The sequence below is a fragment of the Histomonas meleagridis genome (genome assembly GCF_020186115.1).
Source record: "Histomonas meleagridis strain 2922-C6/04-10x chromosome Unknown contig_20, whole genome shotgun sequence".
Taxonomy (NCBI): Eukaryota; Parabasalia; order Tritrichomonadida; family Dientamoebidae; genus Histomonas; species Histomonas meleagridis.
The window spans coordinates 2747693-2773597 of NW_027150805.1; the positions used below are offsets into that span (position 1 = coordinate 2747693).

General features: G+C 29.7%; 8 protein-coding genes across 8 annotated transcripts; 4 read left to right on the plus strand and 4 right to left on the minus strand.

Annotated features, from left to right (window-relative positions):
* Window positions 1-919: 919 nt before the first annotated feature.
* Window positions 920-3556, minus strand: GO595_003354 (dnaK protein; the record flags this gene model as incomplete). Its single annotated transcript, XM_067916365.1, has 1 exon — window positions 920-3556. The coding sequence occupies one exon, from the start codon at window positions 3554-3556 to the stop codon at window positions 920-922; it is 2637 nt and encodes an 878-aa protein (XP_067777155.1).
* Window positions 3557-5165: 1609 nt separating this feature from the next.
* On the plus strand, window positions 5166-6167 carry GO595_003355 (uncharacterized protein; the record flags this gene model as incomplete). Its single annotated transcript, XM_067916366.1, has 1 exon — window positions 5166-6167. One exon carries the CDS (start codon window positions 5166-5168, stop codon window positions 6165-6167), a length of 1002 nt encoding a protein of 333 aa, XP_067777156.1.
* A 92-nt stretch (window positions 6168-6259) lies between these two features.
* GO595_003356 (uncharacterized protein) lies at window positions 6260-6484 on the minus strand (the record flags this gene model as incomplete). The annotated part of the gene is made up of 1 exon (XM_067916368.1): window positions 6260-6484. The coding sequence occupies one exon, from the start codon at window positions 6482-6484 to the stop codon at window positions 6260-6262; it is 225 nt and encodes a 74-aa protein (XP_067777157.1).
* A 1494-nt stretch (window positions 6485-7978) lies between these two features.
* Window positions 7979-8947, minus strand: GO595_003357 (Clan SC, family S9, unassigned serine peptidase; the record flags this gene model as incomplete). Its single annotated transcript, XM_067916369.1, has 1 exon — window positions 7979-8947. The coding sequence occupies one exon, from the start codon at window positions 8945-8947 to the stop codon at window positions 7979-7981; it is 969 nt and encodes a 322-aa protein (XP_067777158.1).
* A 681-nt stretch (window positions 8948-9628) lies between these two features.
* GO595_003358 (CK1 family protein kinase) lies at window positions 9629-11029 on the plus strand (the record flags this gene model as incomplete). The annotated part of the gene is made up of 1 exon (XM_067916370.1): window positions 9629-11029. The coding sequence occupies one exon, from the start codon at window positions 9629-9631 to the stop codon at window positions 11027-11029; it is 1401 nt and encodes a 466-aa protein (XP_067777159.1).
* A 3933-nt stretch (window positions 11030-14962) lies between these two features.
* On the plus strand, window positions 14963-16531 carry GO595_003359 (uncharacterized protein; the record flags this gene model as incomplete). The annotated part of the gene is made up of 1 exon (XM_067916371.1): window positions 14963-16531. The coding sequence occupies one exon, from the start codon at window positions 14963-14965 to the stop codon at window positions 16529-16531; it is 1569 nt and encodes a 522-aa protein (XP_067777160.1).
* A 383-nt stretch (window positions 16532-16914) lies between these two features.
* Window positions 16915-17172, plus strand: GO595_003360 (ribosomal protein S27; the record flags this gene model as incomplete). The annotated part of the gene is made up of 1 exon (XM_067916372.1): window positions 16915-17172. The coding sequence occupies one exon, from the start codon at window positions 16915-16917 to the stop codon at window positions 17170-17172; it is 258 nt and encodes an 85-aa protein (XP_067777161.1).
* A 120-nt stretch (window positions 17173-17292) lies between these two features.
* Window positions 17293-18450, minus strand: GO595_003361 (SWIM zinc finger family protein; the record flags this gene model as incomplete). Its single annotated transcript, XM_067916373.1, has 1 exon — window positions 17293-18450. One exon carries the CDS (start codon window positions 18448-18450, stop codon window positions 17293-17295), a length of 1158 nt encoding a protein of 385 aa, XP_067777162.1.
* Between the last annotated feature and the right edge of the window lie 7455 nt (window positions 18451-25905).

The window sequence follows — 25905 nt, forward strand, 5'->3', positions numbered from 1 at the left end:
ATAACATTAGAGACATATATACTTTTTGGTATGATTGTAGAAACATCAGATCAAGAAAATCGTTATTGTTCGTACATAACCAAACTTGGAGAACATACAAATTTAAGTACAGAAGCAAAAATTTTATGTGCGTTATATTGCTCAGGCAAAATATTTGAACGAAATAATTAAATTATTCATGTAATATATGTAAAAATTTGATTTCTGTCCACACTTCATACCTTTGAAACTCGTTGCTGAGACAAATATAAACTCTTTCATTGCAATTTTAAATTCTAAAAATGTTGCAAGCACGTATTCAATATGGGAACAAACTTAGTCAAAACCGAACGATAACATGTTGGAAATTGTTTGTTTTATTCTTAAAAAAATAGCACTTTTGTATATCTGAAGGAATTGTGATATGAAAAAAAGAATGTTGTCATACGTGAAAAGATTTTGGAAATGGCCCTCTGTCGGGTGTGATGAATGGTGCTCCCGGATTTGAAAGGAATTGAACGTATCGGATTTTTCGATTTTGTGAACCATGCAAAACATGAGAAAATATTTGCTCATTCAATTGTGTTTCAATAAAAATAATTTCGACTAAAATATTCTATGGAAATGAAAAATGACATATACGATACAACAAAAATTTGAATGGCTATGAAAATTCTTAATATTATGACGAGGGAATTGAATTAATTCAATTTTCAATCAACAATTCGTATCGTTGCATTCCTTTCAAATCCGGAGCACCATTCATCATACCCCTCGGTCTAAATAGTTTATACAAATTTGTTTCTCTGAATTTGCAATTTGACAAGAGATTTCAGTCGGCCAAATTACAGCTCAATTACTAAGAAAAGAATTATCAAAAAGTTGTATTTTAAATAAAACCGTTTTGTATTTGTATGACTTTATTCACTTCACATAATCCTCAAAGTTCGTTCTTTTTCTTCTGGTTTGTGTCTGATTCGTTATCAATTATTATTTCTTCCTTTTCGACTTCATATTCGATTCCTTGGAAGTCTTTTCCAGAGACAATTCTTTCTTTCTCCATTTTCCGAACTATTTTATCATCATCGACATTTTCTTCTCTTACGATTTTGATGACGTCATCAACTTCTCCATTAGATGCATCTTTGGATTGTAATTCTTTGTTGTTCATATCAATAGGATTAACTTCTTTTTGCATTTTGTTCTCTCTTTCTAATTCTTTTGTTATTTCTCTATTATATTCATTAATATCCTTTTGCAATTGTTTTTCTCTTTCTAACTCATTAAGATTTTCTCGATTAGATTTAAGAATCTTTGGTTGTTTCACCTTCTTTTGCTTTCCTTTCTTTTTCATATTCTTTGGTTTTTGCTCTTCTTTTATATTTTCTCTTTCGTTTTCATTTTCTGTCTCAGCATTCGACGGTTTTTCGGTTTGCGCATCATCTTCTTTTGATGTTTCCTTTTTGACTGCTTTTGGCGGTTGCGTCGGTTGTTTGATGGCTGCGGTTTGGTTGTAAAGCCTTTCCAAAGTTTTTGTTTTCGCGTCGATTTCGTAGTCCATCACTATTGGGTCATCTGTAGCCTTTGCTTGCTTAACAAGTCCTTCCTTTTCATCCATCCAATCTTTAGTGGCATTATATAGTTCCCATAATGCGTTCATTTTTTCTTCTGGAATCCAACTGCGAAAGATTGGCCATGATTCATTGATTGAGTTGAACACAGTTCGTAATGTTTTGTTCAACTTATCAAATGCTTTATCTCTTTTCGATAATTGATCAAATCTTGTGTCAGGCGCTTTCATCATTTTTTGTAGTTGTGAAAATCTCTTCTTAAGTTCATATGATTTTGGCTTATCTGTCGCTTCATACCATTGTTGATTAGTTTTAAGGGTTTCCTTTATCTCGTTCATTTCGTCCTCTGTTAATACTTTCTTGAAGTCTTCATTGTATTCGATTTTGTCTCTGATCTTGTACATATAACTTTCAAAATCACTTCTTAATTGTTGTTGCTTGAGACGTTCTTTCATGACCTTTTCCATCTTGCGGATGAACTTCGAACTTCGATCTGTTTCATCTTCATCAATTACAAATTCTGGAGATGTCGATTTGACTTTTGCACGGAACTTACTATTGATGGTTGCATTGACAACAGTAGGAACAAGGAAGTTGTTAAGACCAAAAACAATCTCTACTTCATCGCTCAAAAAGGATTCTTTTGGTACAACAACTTCAAACAGTAAAATTTCCGTATCGTTAAAACCGGAAACGATGGTAAAAGTGCCAAGTTCACCGACCTTACACAAAAATTGCGGTTTTTCATTGATGTCAGAATCTTCTGTGAATAAAACCTTTTTCCCTCCTGTGGGCGTTATCAAAGATACATTAATACCAATAGCTGAGTTGGCTTTGATAGACTTAACAATGAATGAGCTGGACATTGAGGCTCCAATATATGTGGAACCAATTGCGATAGCTTCATCACTATTCATGGTACGATTAAGTTTGCTCATACCTGCATGCTCCATAAGAACTTGCATAACATATGGTACTCGTGTAGCGCCGCCAATGAGTTCAATGGAGTTAACATCGGTGACCGTTAAGCCGGCCTTTTTGATAACGTCGTCAACTAATGAACAGAGAGATGTATTGAACTCGGATATTAGGGATTCAAACTCTTGACGTGTTAGGATATAAGATATGCCAAGATCGTCAACAACATCATCAATTTTGACTTCTGACTTATCATTCAATGAAAGAAGTTCTTTAGCTCTTCGTGATTCTTCAAGGAAACGACGTTGTACTCGATCACTTTCAACCTTTATTCCATGAGTTTCATAAAATTTGTTCATTAATAAATTGGATATTTTCACATCCATAAGATTGCCTCCAAGAGAGTAATTTGACGAAACTGCAAGCTGCTCAACTATTGGGTTTTCGCCTTTTTTGATGAATTTGTAGATTGCTGCCCAGGTATGTTTTGCGCCTAAATCAAGGAATATGACTGTTTTTGGTGAGTTTGCATAAAGCGTGTGTTTCTCTAATGCATATACATTGGCGGCAGCTGTTGGAGAATCAATAATTGATACTAAATTAATTCTGGCAATCTTGGCTGCCTCAGTTAAAGCAATCCTTTCTTCAAAAGGAAAGTTAGGCTCAACACTAAGAACAACTGTTGCTGTTTCTGGTTTCCATTTTTCGTCATCAACCGTACTTATAAGGTGTCGAAGCATTAATGCATAAATTTCGCGTCCTGTAAGTCCATTCTTTTCTCCTAGAAGTGGTGGAATTCCTTTGATTCCATTCTTTGGAAAGCGATTTGTATGAATTTTTGCTGCATCCAAAAAGGCCCAATTTAATTGATTTAAATCTTTAAAAGCCCAATGCGCTGGAGGATTTGTTGCTTTTGGATTTGAGATATTCCATATAGCAAAATAAGATGGAGAAATCCTTTTTGATTGCTGATTCAAAACAACATGAACACTCTTCCCAGGGAGTGCCATCCCAACTTTAATGTACTCAGAACCAAAATCAATTCCAAATAGAGCTGATAATGAGAACGAGAACAAGAAGAAAATCATTAAATGGTTGATGATAAGGACAAATTGACAGCTATTGTTAATTTTTTGACTATATATTTTTTGCCGTTTTTTCTTGGGATGGAAACAGAAGAAGGATCTTTTAATCAATCAATAGATGAAGTTGTCAATGAAATTCAGCAATCTTTATATAAAGAATGTGAATCATCATCAATTGTCACTACAAATTTTACTCAAAAAATTTCATATTTTAATGAGCTTGACTCAGAATCTAAAGAACTCCTAAAAAACATATTTAAACTCACCAAAATTAAATTTACAGAAAGTAATGAATTACATCGTAAACTTCTTTTTGCTCTTCATTTTTCTATAACGAAATGTCCAAAATATCCACCATTAAAAGGTCCTCAATGGACTGTACTTGGATTTCAAGGATTTAATCCTACGACAGATCTTAGGGGAACAGGACTTCTTGGACTTTTCTTCCCACTTATTCTTTTTAGCAAATTTAATCGTATATCTAAAGATATTCTCGATGCAGCTTTTTCTCCAAAGCGACAATTTCCGATGATGTTAATTTTGATTGTTTGCGTTAATTGCACATTTGAAACAATTACTGATAGTAATCTCGTTCGAGGGTCATCTGATAAAACAATGCTTTGGAAAATTATTATTTTGTTTTACATTGGACTTGTTGAAAAAATAGCAAAGAAATGGTCAAAATGTAATTGGAATATTGCATCTGATTTCAATAAATTTAAAGAAATAATGGAAAAGGCGAAATCGAATTGTTTTAACATTGTAAACAATGTCTTACAAGTTGTTGATGAAAAAGAGAAAAAATACTTATGTTTGTAATATGTTTGTTTTTGTAAATTAGATTTAATTTATTGATTTTTATCGAGATAAAGTGAATCAATTGATGAATGAAACTGTTGTGTTAATGTTATCTTGATGCTTTGCTTTTAATAGCATATTTTTTATTGTTTGATTTCAAATTTATCATTTATTGTTGAAAAATATGAATTCTTTTTTATCATCGTGGAGTCCAAGACATGGACAATAAAAATACCTTCAAAAAGGTTAATCATGTAAAAAAACATAAAATTTTTATGTCAATATCATTAAATTAATATTTTTTTCTCATCCAAACAGAATTTTTTTAAACAAGCTATTCATGGATTTTCGAAAAAAAATAAAATTCGCAACTAAAATAATATGAATAAAACTGCTTGATCATTCAATTGATTTTTATCGTTCACTTTTTATAAAGTGATCAAATACCAAAAATCGAAAAAGTGACAAATAAATGTTACAGTTCAAGTACACATTTATAAGTCCATTAAAAAACAAATGATAAATATTGCGCCAAAAAAGAAAAAAACAGTTATAACATGAAAGCATCGAAGGAAGATATCATTTAACTGATACCTAGCATCATTTAGGAAAATGACTTTCAATGGGGTAATTTCGCCGATATAATTCAAAATTAAAAGGAGGCGGTTCAATATGGAAACGATACTCTGTGAATTTATTTTAATGCTTTACGCGCATTACGGTTTCTTTTAATTTTCCACGAATTCAATTAATTGAAACGAACATCATTCAAATTGTATTGTCAAATGCCAACGGTTTCCTAACCGGCGACAAAATGTTTTTGCTTTTAACAGCTTTCTGCGTTTCCCAATACTACGTTGTTGACGCAGCAGAAGAACCATATTACGCTGAATACGACAAAGAATACACCAATGATGCCCCAGCTTACGAAGAAGATCTCCAAAGTGAAGGTTATAACCTTTATGATGGTGAACAAGAAGGCGAATACAATTATGACGGAAAATACATACCAGAAAACGGATACGTTAGCTATGAAGATGATGAAGAATCACACCAATACATAATCCCAGGTAATGCAGTTGCCGTTGAATTAGAAGGTGATGGCACCGCTCCAGCTATCGAAGTCCCAGTCTACGACGAAATTGTACAAGATGATGAACCACTCTACATCGAAGAAGGCAATGGTGTTGCTATTGAATTAGAAGGAGACGGCACAGCTCCAGCTCTCGAAGTTGCTAATGATGATGAAAATGAAATCTACAGAATTGCTGATGAACCATTCTATGACGAAGAAGAAGCTGAAGGTAATGCAGTTGCCGTTGAATTAGAAGGTGATGGAACTGTTCCAGCCATCGAAGTCCCAGTCTACGACGAAATTATACAAGATGATGAACCACTCTACATCGAAGAAGGCAATGGTGTTGCTATTGAATTAGAAGGAGACGGCACAGCTCCAGCTCTCGAAGTTGCTAATGATGATGAAAATGAAATCTACAGAATTGCTGATGAACCATTCTATGACGAAGAAGAAGCTGAAGGTAATGCAGTTGCCGTTGAATTAGAAGGTGATGGAACTGTTCCAGCCATCGAAGTCCCAGTCTACGACGAAATTATACAAGATGATGAACCACTCTACATCGAAGAAGGCAATGGTGTTGCTATTGAATTAGAAGGAGACGGCACAGCTCCAGCTCTCGAAGTTTCCAATGATGACTATGACGAAAACGAAATCTACAGAATTGCTGATGAACCATTCTATGAGGAAGAAGCACCAGAAGAAGTTAACGATGGTGCCGAGCCGGTCTTTCTTGGATAAACGCCAATAGCAAAGCTCAACTAAAATAACATCTTTGAATTTTATAGAATTTTTATTCATTTTACATCACATGTCCAACGATTAAATTCGGTTCAAAAATCTGTTTCTTCATCGGTACATAAAACGGCGATGAGCTCATCCATAGCTTCGGCAACATCTTGCGCCTCATTGTTTCTGAGGGCTTCTGCCTCTTCGACAATTTCTTGTGTAGTTTCGTCTGATATTTGTTTGATTTGGGTATGTAACATCATAATTATTTTTGCAGAGTCTGCAATTATTGTTGGATCATCAGTGGATAAAAATGCAATTGATTTCATGAGAGAATAATTATAAATATATTCATCTGGTGGTAGTTGCTGCCGAGTGAGTACACATCTTACTAAACGTAATGTATACACCTCTAATTCGAAGTTATTCACATATAAATCAGCAATTTTAAGTAATTCAGTATCAATGACTTCTTGTGATAAAATAGGACTCACCTCAGCTAATTCATATGTAAACTTTATGAGTTTTGCTTTTACATCATTTATACAATATCTGATTTGTTGGACAACAATACTTATGAAGTGATTTTGAATAAAGTATTCAATTATGATATCGTTAGAAACAATTGGAGTGAAAATCGAAATGCATTTGGTAACAAGCTCAGGATTAGATGACGTAAAGAGACTAAATGTAATCTCAAAGTGATGAAGGTTAATAAATGTTTCGTATAAAAAGGGATACTTGGAAAGAAGTGAATATATAGAAGAAAAAACATAAACAAAATCAAAATTTGGATTAAAATGTTCAAGATTAGAAAAATAAAAAGAATAACCTTCATGAACTTGATCTTCAGTTAAAAGAGCTTTGGGTATAATCTTGGAGGTAAGTTCCAAAAAAGTTGATCGAAGTTGAAAGAAATTAACATCATCTAAAATAGAAAATTTATGAAAAATAAAGAATGCTTCTTCGAGCCATTGCACACTGATGTCGTATTTGGATATTTTTTCAAGAAAATAGTCAATAAAGTCAATAATTTTTAAAAGAAATGGAATTCCTATGGTTGGATTTAGAACGTTTTTAAATGTATTCCATATTTGTAATTGTTGGAAAAGTTCTTGTGGCGTTTCTGTAAATTGAAAGGCATAACTTGCAACAGATAAAACCTTATATAAAAAATCCAATTGACCTGAATTTATTATTTCAAAACAATTCCTCACAACTTGGTTTGCAATGGAAGGTTCAAGTTTAAGTTCTAGACCTAACTCATCAATTAATTCAAGCAATGTATCAAAATTTTCCTCATTACATGTTGATGTTAGCTGAGTAAATATAAACTGAATCCTGTCATCTTTCCCAATTTTTCCATTTGGGACTATCACTTTTCCTTCGTTTTTTCTTTTCGCTTCTTTTTTGTAATTCATTTGAAACCGTTTAACACGTACGTTAACTTTTAGATCAATTTCACAACCAAATATTGAAGAAGCTTATCCATCCCAAATCATTCGGGGCAACTGGTTACCCAACAGGGGCTTAGCAATTTTGCATCAGAGTTAATCAATATATCACCTAAAAATTTATTATATGTCATGCAACAATGTATCAATCCGAGTTATATCAATTACTAATGTCAATTTAACTAAACTCACCACCAAAACCAAGCGAACATTCACACGTTCAAATATGTTCACAAATCAAATTAAAATATTTTTGACTAAATAAAAGTCAAATCAAAACAATTAAAAACAAAGTTATTACAAAAATAACATATATTTTATATAGTGTTATTGGAAAAATTCCACAAACTAAGTCCGATTTGATAAAATTCACAAACAAGCAGTTGTACACACCTTCTGTGCGCCCATTAAGTCTCTGATATCCTTAAAGTGTTGAACTGGCTTCAAGTGACATGACGTTTCGACATATAACTTATCTGTATGTTGAATGCCAAATTTATCAAGTATGAAGCCAAGCGCGCGTGAGATCCATGCGCTTCCACGTCGTCCATTGTGGCCGTGTGAAACCTTTACGAAGATTTTGTCTGGGTTTGAATATGCATCGAAAACTTGTTTTCCTTGTTCAAAAGGAACAAGTTTGTCGTCTGTAGCATGACACATGATCATTGGGCAGTTTCCTGGCTTCTTTGCTTCTTCGAGTGGCTCTACGCTGTAGAGGTCGAAGTCTGATTTGTTGGAAATAAGATGACTTAAAATCCATATAATACTGGGAGAAAGAAAACCAGGAACACCGAGATTTGAAGCCATAGCTTTGACTTCTTCATAGAGTGAACTGTATGTTGAGTCAACAACTTTGCATACAACTAATGGATTACGGCATAAAACAGCTGTGGCTGCTCCCATAGAGCGTCCCCAGAGAGCAAATTTATCAAAACCAAATGTTGAGTTAAGTTGTGAAATCAAAAAGTTAAGATCTTTGATCTCGTAATAACCAAGAGAGATATAATCACCATCGCTATCGCCACAGCCAGCGAAATCAAAGAGATACAGCGCTATACCAAGTGAGCAAATGTTTGAGATTAAGAATTGACCTTCGAATTGGTTTGAAGAGTTTCCATGAAGATAAATAACACATGGACCACCATCCATAGGATCTTTGTCTTCACGAACATAAATTGAACCTACAATCTTTTGGTTACGTTCATTCGTATAGTTGACTGGATGTCGTTTGTAAGAAATTTTACGCTCATCCCTGTAAACTAATGGGATATCTACGTTGTTGTATTCCCTCCTTGGAGGTCTGATGATTGCTTCGACAGCTTGTTGCACAAGAGACATTTTATTTTTTGAGGCGGCCAGTTTTCCCTTTCAATTAGCCGTTAAATATTTCTATGCACTCTCAGAATTTATAAAGGGGGTGTCAAGGCCTAAACAAAAAGTGTCGCAAATAACCAATTGAAAAAGCTGCTTTTATAAATTCCTGACAAGCTTTTTGACAACAACCGTTTTTGTGTAAATGTTCATAATAAAAAAAGCCAAAATAAATGTTTATTTTGAATTGAATAAGTAAATGGTCGGGTGCTTGTGACAATGTCTGTTCGATTTTGTGTTGATATTAATCGTCATCGTTAAGACAGTATTCATTTCTTTCAACAAAAACCCAATAAAAAATTGGTTTTAATCCCAAAAAATCTAGGAATTAACAAAAAATGATGAAAGCTTTCTTATTCATTTGTTAGAAACACGTGTAAAATACCAGCAACGGAGAACGTGTTTTGAGGTGCCGATGATTTTCGCCGCCAAAAGCCGTTTACTAAAGGTTAAAACCACAAAACAGATGACAGTTTATACAAGCCGCTGCCTACAGCATTTCCTATCGTAGAATCGAACGTTAAGAGCAGGTGACATTTTTCAATATGTGAAACGATGGGTTTCGATTCAAAACATTCTATCGCTCTATTTTCCCAAACAAAATATTTTGAATACTTTGGGAATTTTTATCAGGGCCAACAATATTTCATGAGAACACAACCTATATCAATAAAAAGCAAATATACCCTTCTTAATAAAATTGGGGCAGGAAGCTTTGGCCAAATATTTGTATGTCAAGATAAAGATGGTAATAAATATGCTGCGAAATTTGAAGATAATAGGACAAAGTATCCTCAACTCAAATATGAAGCAAAGCTTTATAATATATTTTCAGGCGCTGTCAATATAGGAAAACTTCATTGGTTTGGAACTCAAGCAACCAATGATATAATGGTAATTGACTTATTTGGTAAGTCAATAGAAGCTCTCTTCCGTGGACCTCAAAGGCTTACACTTAAGACAGTTTTAATGCTTGCTGATCAAATGATATCAAGTGTTGAATATATCCACAAAAGATCTTTTATACACAGAGATATAAAACCAGATAATTTTGTTATGGGTCTTGGAAAAAATGCTTCTCAAGTTTATATCATTGATTTTGGACTTTCCAAAAGATATCGAGATTTATCAACATATGAACATATTCCTTTAGTTGAAGGCAAAAACCTCACTGGCACGGCCCGATATGCATCTATTAATGCACTTAAAGGACTTGAACAATCTAGACGAGATGATATGGAATCACTTGGATATGTATTTGTTTATTTACTCAAAGGCACACTTCCATGGATTGGTCTCAGTGGTGACAAATTGAAAACAAAATTCGAAATGATTTGTGATTACAAAGAAAATATTCCATTATCTCGTGTATGTGAAGGTCTTCCATCCGAGTTTGCTGAATACCTTCGATTAGTTCGTCATCTAGACTTTACTGAAGAACCAGAATATTCACGATATCGCCAAATGTTTCGAGATTTATTCATTCGAAAAGGCTATATCTACGATTACAAATATGATTGGTCTTCCACACCTACCATTGGGTTTCGAAGAGAGCGTAGATTCACACAAACAGGAAAAGCGCCACGACCACCAGCATCGCGACCGTTTAGAGGCCTATCGTTCAGAGAACCTTCGCCTCAAGAAACTAAAGAATCCATTCATCCAAGCTTTAGTCGTGCTGGTTTATCACTTAAGAGTAACCTAAACTCAATGAAAGTTCAAGTTCAAATGTCCGCCGTTAATGATTTACCCAAAGATTCATCAGATACATTTTCATCGTCAACAATATCGACTGAAACCACAACATCATCAAGCTCATCTGAAACATCTTCTGAGTCATATTCATCTTCAGACTTATTGGCGTACTTTAAAAAGAATAATCAAGAAATTGAAACAGATTCATCAACAGAAAAATCCGAACCAATGACAAAGTTACAATGTAATAAAGCAGATGATAAGAGTAAACATGCAATGTCATCAAAGTTGGTGCATTCACCTGTACCTAAGCCAACTGTCATACCAATTTGGTCGAAGAAACCCAATGAATAAAGATAGAAACGGTTGTTTTAGATTTTTTGATGAAATTTCTAAATGTTTTCATTGGTGATTGATGAATTTATTAAATTATTAATCACAATTTGTAATTTGTTAGAAAATTGAAGATAATTTCATTATAGTTTTTTGTGAACACTGATTTCTTAAATGAATGGGAATGATTTCCTAGAATTAGAAAAACGTAGTAATATACATTCACTTGTAAAAAATTGTTGAAATTATTATTGGCATTATTGTATGATTATAAGTTCATATACTAGTCATATTTGTTAAAAGCATATATTCATTTTTGCTCAATATATTTTTGTTGTATTTTTGAAAAAAAAAAAAAAAAAAAATCAGTATATTTTAATCGTCATTTCCCACTCAAAAAGTTTATCAAAAATGTGCCATTAAGTTGCATCGTATGTCATCAGAAAGATTAAATGACGAAAAAATGGAAAATCAAAGTGAATTTGAAACAATTTTGTTTCTAAAACAGATAATCTTTAGTTTAAATGAAGTAAATTTTACACAATCAGCGAATACTATATTTAACAAATTCGATGAAAATTACCCAATTTCTTTTAATTTAATTATAAATCAAATGATATACACACAGTTTGTACTGAAAAATAACAACCCTGATATATATTTAAACTTTTTGAAAGAAATCAAAGCATTAGAAGAGAAAAATGGGAGCAAAATAAATATAATTGATGAATTTATAAGTTACCTTTTGTCCAAACAAATACAAGAAGCAAATTATCTTCTTTATTATATGAACAAACAAAAACTTTTTGAACCAAATCTTGAAGAAAACAAATCGAATCCATATTTTTCACATTACATGTCAAAAAAAGAAATTAAAGCATTAAAATTTAATAAATTTATGAAACAAATACTTAAAAATTATGATGAACTATCAAAGAATGATTGGGAACTTCATAAGAAATTAATTGAAGAAGGAGTTAATCCAAATAAAATTGCAAAAATAATTCGAAATGATGAAATCAAACAACTTCAAGAAATATCATCACAAACCAATTTTGATTTTAATCAATACATTAAACTATCTCCTTATGAAAGATGTTCTTTTGTTGGTTGGGAATATATAAAAGTTTCGTTAATTGATTATGCTGCATTTTTTGGATCTATTAAATGTTTTAAATATTTGCTTATGAATAATGCCGATGTAAATAACACAGGCAAATATGCAGTTGCAGGTGGAAATGAAGAAATTATTCATTTATGTGTACAAAATCATTCATCATTTGAAGGTGCATATGAAACAGCAATAAAATTCCATCAAAATGATATCTTTAAATATCTTTATGAAAATAAATTCGAAAAAATCAAAAAATTAGAAACACTAAGTGGAGTATGTATTTGTTATCATAATTATGAAATTTTTAATTTTCTACTTGAAGAAGGAATGAAAATAAACAACAATGTTATTAATAACGCAGCAAGATATGGTAACTTATATCTTGTTAAATATTTTCTGAAAGAAAATCAAATCCCTATAAATATTTTGGCTTTTTCCGCAAATTCAAATAATATTGAGCTTATTAAATATGTTTTAGAACATGAAGGAATTGATGTTAATGCTAAAAATATTTATTTGTTTTATTTGATATTTATTTTAATAATTTTATATTTCAAAATAATATTTGGAAATTATTTAATTTATTTGATACAGCACTTTTCCTTGCAGCACAAAATAATTATAAAGATATAGTTATTTTACTTATTAAACAAGAAGGAATTGATGTTAATGCTAAAAGTATTCATTTATTTTATTTGAAATTTATTTTTATGATTTTATCTTTCTAAATAATATTTGGAATTTGTTAAAATTATTTGAAACAGCACTTATAAAAGCAACCGCATTTGGTTATACAGATATAGTTAAATTACTTCTTGAACATGAAGAAATTGATACAAATGCTGAAAATATTGAATAGTTTTATTTGAAATTTATTTTAATAATTTAATATTTCAAAATAATATTTGGAAATTATTTAATTTATTTCAAACAGCACTTTATGTTGCTTATCTATTTGGTTATACAGATATAATTAAATTACTTATTGTGCATAAAGGAACTAAAATAAAAAAATTAGATGATTTATAATATTTGATACTTATTTTGATATTTTAATATTTATAAATAACATTTGGAAATTATATAAATTATTTTATACATTACTTATATGGGCATCTGAATTTAATCATATTGATATAGTTAAATTACTTCTTGAACAAAGATCAATTAATATCAATGAACAAGATATTTATTTGTTTTGTTTAATATTTATTTTAATAAATTGATGTTTTAATAAAAATATTTGGAAATTAATTAAATTATTTAAAACAGCTATTATAAAAGCATGTGAGGAAAATCACATAGAAATCGTTAAATTACTTCTTGAACAAGAAGAAATTGATATTAATGCTAAAGATATTATTTATTATAATAATTTTATATTTCAAAATAATATTTGGAAATTATTTAAATTATTCAGAACAGCACTTATTTTGGCATCTTCATGTGGTTATACAGAAATAGTTAAATTACTTCTTGAACAAAAAGGAATTGATATTAATGTTAAAGATATTTGTTTCGATTGTTTAAAGGCTGTTTTAATTATTTATTATTTCAAAGTAATATTTAGAAATATTTTATATTGTATGATACGGCACTTATTGAAGCATCTGGATATGGTTATACAGAAATAGTTAAATTACTTCTTGAACAAGAAGGAATTGATATTAATGCTGTTAATATTTATTTATTTTATTTTCTGTTTATTTTATTATTTTGATATATAAAAATAATACTTGAAAATAATTTAAATTATTTTATACAGCACTTATGTGGGCAGCTGAAGAAGGTTACATAGATATAGTAAAATTACTTCTTAAACAAAAAGACATAGATGTTAATGTTAAAAAAATTAATTTAGTTTATTGAATATTGATTAAAATAATTTAACATTTTAAATTAATATTTAAGAATTTTTTATTTCACAATATACAGCACTTGAAATGGCATCTCTAAATGAACATACAGAAATAGTGAATTTGCTTCTTGAGTATAAAGGAAATTGAACATTTGGATAGACAATTTTTAAACATTATTTGTAAATTTTTAAATCAACTTATGAGACAAAACTTTCATATCAGCTCAAACAATCAAATACAATTTAGATTTTAATGATATTTAAATATAACCAAATATGTTTTATGTAGAGATGTTTAATCAATTTTTTTGATCATAATTGCTCTTTTATTAGACTTCATTTACAAGATCCTGTTCTAAAAGTGGCACTTATTCAACTCCTATCGTTAGGGGCACCTTGCCCAAAAGAAAAAACACTATAAGCTTTTTGATGAGATAAGTATACTTTAGACTTGATTTTGATTTCAGCATAATATAAATCCAAATTCTTGCTTTGTATGAAATCACATGAACAATATAAAACCACATGAATCAAAATTTCAAATAAAATAAAATAAAAGTAAAAAAAAAAAAAAAAAAAAAATTACCTAAATATATATTAATTGTTTTGTGATTATATTTCGGAATTCATATTTTAATACTGAATATAAAGATCTCGAAACAGATTTCGGTAATCATCATAAATTCAAACGGTTACTCAATTAATTAACGGTCATCATATGATCAATGCTTTGGATTTAATTAATGAAGCAGTAAAAAACAGAATTTGTCAAATTGAATGTGAATACAAGCTAATGACCGGACAGGTTAGTGCAATGTCGCTATTGAAAAATGTTGAAGAAAATGAAATCAATATTTTAATTTTTAAAATCAGAATATTCTCAATATTACACCAAATGTATGTGGCTTACTTGGAAGAGCTAAGCAAAGTATATCTAAAAGTATGTCCCATGAAAGCAGCAGTTTCATGTCATATCTTTGTAATGAGCAAGTTTCCTCTTTCAAAATATCTTGACGAAATCTACGGCCACCAAATTGCTGCTAAAGAGTTAATGGGCGTTGGTACATTTGATAGTGAATCATCAATTGAAGATCTCATGAAAATGCTTTCTTATCTATTTCCTTATGACATAATTTTTCCTCTTTTTTCCAACGACTCATCCTTCATAACATCGATATTAAAAATTGCAATACAATACAATCCAGCCAATCACAAACAATCAGTTTTTCAAATTCATAATCTTCTCAAGCCACAGAAACTCGAAAAGAATGCTTCCATAGCCATCAGCGAAATGATTCTTTCTTTTTTTACATTCAATACCATGCGTAAATCCTTTTCTAATCCACTTGCTGATTTCCAATTTACCGAAAACTGTCGACTTTTAGTTAATGACAAACTTACCTCTCTTAAAATCAAAGAAGAATTCCTAACTCGCATATCCAAGAACAAAAATTCCGATGCTAAATTTAATTTTAATTTCAAAGATCTTCCAAACTCATCCTCCCTACCTCCTCTCTTTGACGACGATGATTCGTTCATCATCCCTGCTATTCGCCACGTCATCCTCGAGCTCCGGAAGCTGACAACGCAGCCGACGGTTACATTGATGACTAACGTTCTCCTCAATGCCGTTGAGTATCTCAACTCAGTTCTGTCTGTTGATAACTCACCGATTGGCGCTGATGAAAGTTTTCAGTTCTTTGTAGCTGCTCTTTCCGAAGCGCGTATATATATTTTGCCATCAATAATTTTTATTCTTGAAAATTATTCTATCAATTCTCTTAAAACATCAAAAACAAATTTCTTGGTTACACAACTTGGAATCTCATATGAGTTCATACAAACAAGACCTCTAAGAGTACCTCCATATCTTTTATTCCCATTTAAGTCAAGCGAGATTGAAGACATAATACTTGAATCAGAAGAAGAAATAGAACTCCCCGGATTTGAAGTGTATGCGTTCCCTTCCTTCTTGAGTAATCCTTTCCCTGCGCTCATATATTACACTGGAGACATGACAAAGTCGGCGCCCGTTTACAGGTTCAGATCTGTTCAATCGTTTACGAAAAAGACCTTGTCGACGGTTGTTCAGAATTTCCAAGCGATACCGACGATACGGGGAACGTTAATGCACATCCAAGCAGAAGAAATGAAAGAAAAAGAAATGATATTAATCGACATCTCTAAGTTTGTGGATCTTATCGAAGACGTTAACTTGTTTTCAAATTTGATTTTAATGACATATAATCGATTTAGGAAATTTCGAATCTCAATGCTTCCTGAAATGTTACGGAATTTTGAAGAGCTTTGGAGAGTGAATCCATTAATTGACACTAAATGCTTTCTATATGAGAAAGTTCTTGTGATACAAAAGGTGCTTTTGGACAAAGGAATTTTACCAAAAACGCATCCAACAAGCGGAGTGATCGACAAGGAAACAGTCGCAGCAATAAAGAGAACAGTCGGAGGATTTAAGGGAAACGACTTTTATATTGACCCGCGAATTTATTCGTATCTATGTAAGCTGAGAGAAAAAAAGTCAAAGAATTAACTTATGATGTTCTTAAATGTAATTTCCTTTTTTATTATTTTTGTATTGTTTGACTTAAGTTTTTATTTTTAAACTCATTTAAAACTTTGCATTTGAAATTATTTAAATAGAACTTGGAATTATTTGAATTAGATATTTAATATTGGGTATGTTCATGTGATATTCTGCTATTTTATGAATTAAATGAGTTCTTTGGTTAGAAACAATTGAACAAGAAGATCACTTCACACGCGTAAATGATATGTTAACTTTTTGTATTATTTTTTCGGTTGGCCAAGAATTGAATGCTTCATTTCCAAAAATTTTGCATTCAAATTCTCTTGCTTTGCTGTGCAAAAAAGAGAGCATTTGAATTAACTCTCAAATGATATCATTATTTATTAATGTCTACTCTCGATTGTGACATACTCCATCCTACTGTTGAGCAAGAAATGCATACAAACAAGAAGAAGACACTCATTCCAAACCCTCGCTCAGAATTCCTTTCTCTTCGTTGCCCAAGCTGCATGAACATCACAACAGCCTTCTCACACTCAAACACTCCCGTCATCTGCGAAGAATGTGGTGTTACCCTTGCATATCCTACTGGAGGCCGCATTAAGCTTGGCGAAAATGTCGAATGCCGCTCAAAGATCAATTAAATTTTCGAATTTAAATTTATTTAAATAAAAATAATAAAAAAAATTGCATTTTATTCATGTGTATTTTTTCAAAATAAATAAAAATAAATTCATACAAATATTTAATAAAGCCGCATATTATTAAAATATATTACTATTTGTGGCAACGATTAATTCTATTTCCTCATTTCTGTCGATCTTTTTTACTTCTTTCATCTGCTTTTTTGGCGGTATAATTCTTCTTCTTCCATTAGCTCCAGGGTTAACAATTAATGCGTTTGGATGTCTTCTTTCAACATTTTCTTCTTTTTCATTAAGTTTCATCATTTTTATTCCTTTTATTTCTCCTGAAAATGGTTTTGTTATTTGATGATTTTGATGTTCTTTACTAATTAAATGATTTGGAGCAAATACTTTTCTATTTATATCATTTTGTTCTTGTGTTAATCTTTTTCCAGTTATTTGTAAATCCAAATTAACTTTAGTTTTTGTTCGCGGAGAAATAATTTGTACTTTTGTGCGTTTTATATTACTTTTAGGTCGAACCTGGTGATGCAGTGGTGGATTCAGATGCGTATGTTGATGTTGATCAAGGCGAAGAAGTAAATCATAGTCATCAGGTGATAGTTCCCGTGTCATTAAATCACGAATTTCTTCTTGTGTAAGTGGAGGTGGTGTATCTGGTGGTGGCTTTTTTGGCGGAGGATTTAAGCCAAGAACATCAAGAGGCTGGCGACACAAAGGACAGGTGGCTTGTTCGCCATAGGCTTTACGTGAATCAATCCAAGCTTTTACACATTTACGATGGAAATTTCCTCCACATCCTCGACGACACCATGCAATCTTATTTTTATCACAATCTTTGAGGGAATCATAACATATAGGACAAACATCTTCGTCACCAATTGGTAATCTTTTAACTTTAGACTTTCCAGATTTTGTTCTGTAAAGAGGTTGAGGTTTAACAGTGGCAATTCGTCTTACCCGACCATTGAGAACATTATCAATTTCATAGTCAGTGAGAGATTTTTGCCAAAGAATATCATTTTCTTTAGGAACTCCAAAATAACGGATCATAACATAGAGGATATGAATACATATTTCATGGTCATTACAGGTGCATATTTGATTTGTTCCTATACTAACTGTAAATGATTCTTTTTTATTTTCAATTGGTTTAACAATAAATTTTGAGGGTCCTTTTGGATCAATAATAAATCTAACTCTTTGTTCTGCAATTTCGTTGATTCTTTCTTGGACAATTTGACTCGGTTTTGATATGTAATTCGATGCTCTCATGTTGATTTAAACGTTCGTTTTTAACGTAAAATTCATACAACGACATGTCGTGGAGATTGTATGAGGTGATTCAAAAAGTGAAGAATCCAATTGAAAAGTGGAAATGGAAAATGGCCAATGGAATCTTACAAGCACATCACAGAATAGAATTGCTGTTATTATATTCCAATTTGTGCCAAATATAACTGGTGTCCGGAAAAAGGATGAAGATTATAGATTACTTGCTTTTTCACATCTTCTTGCAAATTCAGAAATTCCTTCTATATACTTACCTCAAACTCCCTCTTATTATCCACTAAAATCAGATAACCCAATTGTTGTTAGTTTTGATCTTTTTCAAAAATATCAAAATTTCCCAATACCAAATTATTTAGATAGCTCAACTTTTACGTGGAACATTGGCATGCATTTCCCACCTGATATTGTTAATGATTTTCAGCGTTCATTAAATTTGTATTTATATTATTTATATTTTGACTTAAAACCTATTTACTTTTCCTCTTTTTTACTTTTCAGGGGAACCAATGGGATAGGTGTTCCATTTATTTTCAAACAAATTCCCATTTTTAAAGGAATTAATTTATGTTATCGAACAATAATTCACAACAAAATTGATATCCAATTTGAATGTAACGATGTCAAATCTGGTAGTTACATTTTAATATCTCCATATGATGATCCCTTTTATGTTGTCGAATCAAGCAAAGACAAGATCGTTGTTCTTGATGTAACCTTCAAACGATTTGAGTTTGTTCGGTCACAAATTCAATTTTTCGTGCTTCTTCATCCATCCCAAACACTTACTGAAATTTTCATACAAGAACTTGTTCTTTCTTCTAAGCAACAAGACTTCAGTAAGTTTAACTTTCTTTGCGACTTCAGATTCTTCACGCCACCAAAAAAGCCAACGCAAGTCACATCATATATTAATTCTAATACTTCTTTATCATTTAAAGATATTCTTAATGAAGAAATCACTGATGAAACTATACTTGAAAAAGTCTTTTATTCACTTGGAGAACATCCAATAATGCCATCCACAAAGCACAATATACAAATTAAGAGGCAACAAAACCTTACGTTTTATGAGTTACTAACAAAGAAGTCATGTGTTATTGCGCCGTTTTTCACTCGAAATTTAACCGGAATTACTGATACCAATTTTTTAAAATTGGGAATTCCATTTTTAGTTGTTCGACAAGGTGACCGACTCATTGAAGTTTCAGCAGACAAGATCATTGGTAATTGGGATTCAATGAAATATTTGCCTATTTCTGGAAAAAAATCTGTTTATTATGTTATCTTTGCAGAGTTGTCGAATAAAACAAGTTCGATAAAGAACTTTATGAGACAACTTGCGCATTATTATTCGAAATATGGATTTGGCGAATTAAAAGAATTTCCGCGAAACCAAAATTTGTATACCTCTCAATCGAAAGAACTTTTTAATACAATTTCGACTTTTTGTAAGGAAAATAAATCCATTGAATTTTCAAAGTACCAAACGGTTGGAATTTACATCAACAATTCTTATGACATTCGACTTGATCAATTTCACATGAATTTCTTTTATATTAATAGTTCAATGATTCATTTTTTTGCTTCAAAAAAAATCAAATCTTTAGCATTTATGCTTTATTCAAGAATTCGATTATATTTCGAACATCCAGAAGGATTTATTAACCTTCAAAGTGTAAACAAGACAGACATTAAAATAGATAATATGTTCTTCGGGTTTAGATATCAGCCAATATTCATATTAAAAAGACAAAATGAAAATGTGCTTAAAATGAGCGTTTGTTGGGACACAGAAACGAAGGTTTCGATTTGGATGGATGACATTGGCTCTGTGTTATCGAAGTTTAACGTGAATGACGTCGTACAAATGGATAATGTCTTCGACGAACTGAGAAATAAATATTCCAATATTAAAATTGAAATTACATTGTTCGTTTTGGGTGAGGGGATAACGCATGATAACGTCGCGTCCTTCTCGAGATTAAACTTTGTTAAAGTGTTTACGATATCGCCAGCTTTGCATGTTCAGATAAATACAAAAATTAATACTAATGACGATATTTGTCTGATAACTCAACACGAGCAAGCACTCCCTACCACCGGGTACTTGGAAAAGCCTTTGGCTTCTTGCTTCGTTGTTGCTAAAAATCATCAGCCTTATATAGTTTCTTATTACTTGCCAAAAAGTGGTGAAGACCCAAATAAGATATTGTTGTCGTCGGTAAGAGAACTTTCGCATTTGTCTTGGTTGTCGGTAATGCCAAATTATACCAACAGAACGACTTCTTTCCCGCCGCACTTGGCAAACCTTATCGTCCATTCTTCAAAACTTAATTTCTATTCAAATTTCAGCTTTTTGAATGATTTTGAATAAACTTTTTGGATACTTTACGATGCTGAAAGCAAAAAAGCAGAAATAATATCATTCATTGTTAATAAACATTATATAAATAAATTTTTTGAATTATTCTATTTTATTCTTTGCGTAATTTATCTAGTTATTGTTATTTAATGATATTGTATTATATTGTGTTTATATTCAAAATATCATTGAGAAAATCAATTAATGTTTCATGTGATTTTTTATTAAAAATTTGATTATTTACATTAAGTGAGCTTCAAACGGCAAAGAGATAACAAATTTCTAAAATTTAACATAATCAAATATTAATTTTTTTCAGCATTATGATATATTACACATCCTACCGTTGTTATTTGGTTCTGGCCTTTGTTCGTTTTTGTGTTTTAGAAGCAATTTTTTGACTAATGTTGCAAATACTTCATTAATGTTAATATTTTTAAGTGCTGACGTTTCATAAAAAATAAGGTTCTTGCTTTTGCTGAGTTCTATTCCTTCTTCAATTGAAATTTCTCGCATGTCATCAAGATCGCATTTTGATCCAATAAGAATTATGATAACTCCATTTCCAGCTTCTTTAGAAATAAGATTTAGCCAATATGAGATAGCTTGAAATGTAGTTCTTCTTGTAATATCGTAGAGAAGAATTACTCCTTTTGCATCGTTATACGATTGAGATTTGATGTACACATGTTTTTCTTGTCCATTCATATCCCAAATTCGTACTTTTATGTGTTTACCTTCGATTTCTAAATCTTTCTTTATAAAATCAGGTTGAATTGTATAAATAAATTGATCTCCAAATGTATCTTTATGAAGACGCATCATAAAGCTGGTTTTGCCAACTGCGCTTTCACCTGCTAAAGAGATTTCACAACAAAAATCTGTTTCTTCTTCCATTTTAATCTGTTAAAATCCTCACAAATATAAACTGACATTTATCATTTTCAAATGCAAGAACAAGACAATAAATATATAAATATTATTATCCAATATTTAATTATTTCAATATGACCATTTTTAGAAGCAAAAACAAGTACTATTTTCTATATTTAAAAACATGAAATTATAACAATTTTTATTACTTATTTTAGATACTTTATTATAATTAATATAAAAATAATTACAAACAATGAGTAAAACATTACTTTTCTTATGAGGCGCTTTTTTATATTTTCATTTGTAATTTTAATTATTTTTATTACATCCCAATCACTTTTATCCTGTATAGTTTCAATCGCGGAACTCGGGTCATCGAACTTTATTGTTTCAATGTGCGCCACGCAAAGCTCAAGTATGAAATCCATGTAATCTGATTTATGCAAAATTATTTGGTCCCAAAGAAGTAACAAATCATTATAATTATATACATCGGCAAACGAAAGTAATTCCCATTTCATTGCATAATATATCGATGTAGTGTTCATACTTAACAAATATTCATATTCTTCGGGATGAGTTGCCATAACCCTTTTATCGATGGCTGAAAAGTGTTTACTTGCTAACTTGACGTCTTTGGAATATTTGCCTAAGTCAACAATTCGAAGAATTTTTTGACATAAATAAAATGAAATTGATTCAGCAAAGTCAATTGATTCATCAATTTGGGATGAAAACTCTAAGCTAAGGATCATTGTAATACAGACGTAACGATCAAATCCTTGAACATATTCATAAAAATCATCTGTAAGTCGAAGTGCAACTAATATTCTTTGGATATTAACCATATTTGTTGGCGCTTGGCATGGATCTAAACCAGCTTCTTCTATTAATTTTTTAAACCAGAATTGTGATCGCTGTGTATCAACATTTATCAAATAACGTTCATCTTTTCGAGGTAAGCTATTAACTGGATTTTGAATGTCACTGATACATTTTAGTATGGTGTCATTATAATTATCATATAAAAAATAAATTGATTGAGATAAAGATTTTAAATCAATTAGATCAAAATAATTTAACCAAGCAATAACTCTTAAGCAATTATTCTTATTTGAAAGCTTCTTAAGAAATGCAATTGTTTGAGCTTTATTCTTGAATGGAGGTTGTGGAATTTTTTTCATTTTTTATTTTTTGTGTATTCGACCAAATTTTTTAACGTTTTTTTATTAAACTGAAATGAAAACAAAAAAAATTTAGAATTACTTTAATATTATTTTTTATTATTTAAGCATTTTATTATTGATTCTTTAGTACTATCATCTAATTCATCATAAATTTCATGAAGATATTCTTCATTAGACACAAAATGTTTAAATATTCCAACACATACATCGATTGTTTCCTTTGGTAAACACGAAAACATTTTTAATATTTCACTTAAAACATGTTTTAAAACATTTTCGTTATCATTAATATTTTTCAAACAAAGGACAATTAACTCGAAACAAATTTTTGAATTTTTCGCATTATTTTTAACATTTAAAATGATTTCATTTATCATTTCAATGTAATTAAAATCAAATTTAATCTCATTATTACAAATTATTCTTCCGATTAATTTCGCGCCTCCATTTTGAAGGTTCTTTAATGAGAAGTTTAAAATTTCATCGAAATTAATATTTTTGAATTTTTGTTCATTTAATAATATATATAATAACTCGAAATCAAATTCCGAATTTAAATTATTGTTAATGATATAATTAATAACTTTTAGTGCATTTTCGTTATTTTTCTTATTTAAAAGAATAAATAATGAAACAATAAATTTTTCGTTTTCTTTATTTTGTTGCTTTCTTAATAATGAATTAATGATATCATTAATGTTTTCATCAATTAAAGATGTTTCAACTTTCTCAAAAAGTAATGCAACAGATTCGAACTTAAAATCAATTTTTATTATTATGTTTAAAATGATTTCCAAAATTTCGTTTTCGATTTCATTTTTATTTCGTAATATAATTAAACAAAGGTTTGAAATCGTTTCATTTATATTAAATGATTTTGATTTCACAATTAATTTATTTAATATATCTTTTATTATATCATTTGTTATTTCATTTTGATATTTATTTATAATTATTATTAAGTTGTTAATAATTTCATTAATTTCTTTTTCTAAATTGGAATTTGTTATTTCGTTTATGAAAATTTGAATTATTTCATTCACAGAAATATCTTTTTTATTAACGAAATTTTGTAATTCTAAAAATTCCAATAAAAATTTCGAATTTTCTTTATTAAAATTAGTTTTTACTTTATTAATTAAAGTTATTAATTTGTCATAATTATTACCAGTAAATTGTTTTATTAAATTTTTATTATTTTTTCCAATTTCAATAATTTTAGTTAAAATTGGAATCAAATTCATATTAAAATCGGAATAATTCGAAATTTTATTCACACAAATGTTTATGTTATTATTAGTTATTATTGATGAAATGAATTTTGCTGAAATTGATAAATCGAAATCAAATGCAATTTCAATTAATGCTTCGAATTGTTTATTAAATGAACTCAATTCGAACAATTCATTAATTTTTGTTAATATTGGAAAACTAATGTTTTGTAGTTGTATAATATTACTACAAATTGATATACAAAGAGATACAACGACTTTATATATATGTTTTATTTCAAGTTTCAAAACGATTTTTTCTAAAACTTTTAATAGAACGATTTTTATTAATAAATTTGGTTCAACTTCAATCTCAGGAATTAAATTATTTTTAAATACATCATATATTAAATCAATTATTATATCAATATTACAATTAGATAATAAATTAACAAAAACTTTTATGTTATTTTCATCATTTAATTTCTTAATTAAAAGTAAAACTTTTGGTAAAAATTTATTAAAACAAATTATTTTTTCAGTGTTTTGTTCAAATGAAAACGCTTCAACAGAAGTTAAAAGTATCGAATGAGAAATGTTTTTAGTTAAATGTGGATTTATTAAGTTAAAACATTTCTTTATAAAAGAATTTGATTTATTCACAAGTTCAACCAAAATTTTATATGAAATTCCTTTTGCAATAATAAAAGGAGTTGAATAAAAAGATAACAAAATCGATAAAGCGGAATTTCGTATAGTTTTATCAACAATTTCATTTTCATTAAAACAATTAATTAAATCGATAAAAGCATTATAAATCAAATATAAAACTAAAGGATGTAATGAATTAGAGCGATGTAATAACTGAAGGAAAATATCAATTTGATTCAAGTAAAATGATTTAATTTCATTTCCATGTGTTAAATACATTGTAGATAACGCATGTAAAACAAAAGGAGTCGAATTATTAACAAACACTTGTTTATCCAAAAATAATAAAATACGTGAAAGGGAACTTTCATCCAAATGTATTTTACTTAATACAGATGAAGCTAATAAACAAGAAGCGGATCTTTTATTCATTTCGATGAATTTTATTAAACCATTTATTAATTCTTTTTTAGTTAATATTGAATATGAAATAGTTTCACATGTTATTTGTATACGTAAATAATCATTTCCAATTAATGACTTTAATAATGAGCCAATAAATCCATGTGGTAATATATCATTAAATAATCCACTTTGAAGAAGTTTTAATAAAATCGATTGCGATGTATAAGTTAATTGTTGTGTTAAATTTGTAATTGTTGTTTCTTTTGTTTCTTTATTACATTTTATAAGAATTTGTGGAAAATTATTTATAAGTTTTTGAGTAAATTTCTTACGTTCATTTAATGGTTGTGATTTCTTTTTTATTAATATATCTTCTGAGACTATCATAGGTCTTTCGATTAAATTCCGTAAAAATTCTTTTCCAGGATTTAATTTATTACATTTATTTAATAGAATTGTTATAACTTTATTACAATCATTAATACAATTAATAATGAAATCAATGAAATAACTTAAAGTTAAATAAGTTATATTATCAATTCTTTGTATAATGAATTCATAAATATTTTTCGAATATTCATTCAAATGTTTATAATGTTTTGTATAAAAAAGTAAAATATTATTTAAAAATAATTTTTGTTTCCCATCAATAACTTTTAAATTCATAAAATAATTATTAATTTTCTTTAAAGAATTTTCAATGAAGTTTTTATTATCCATTAAAACATTTTCATCAAAATATGAA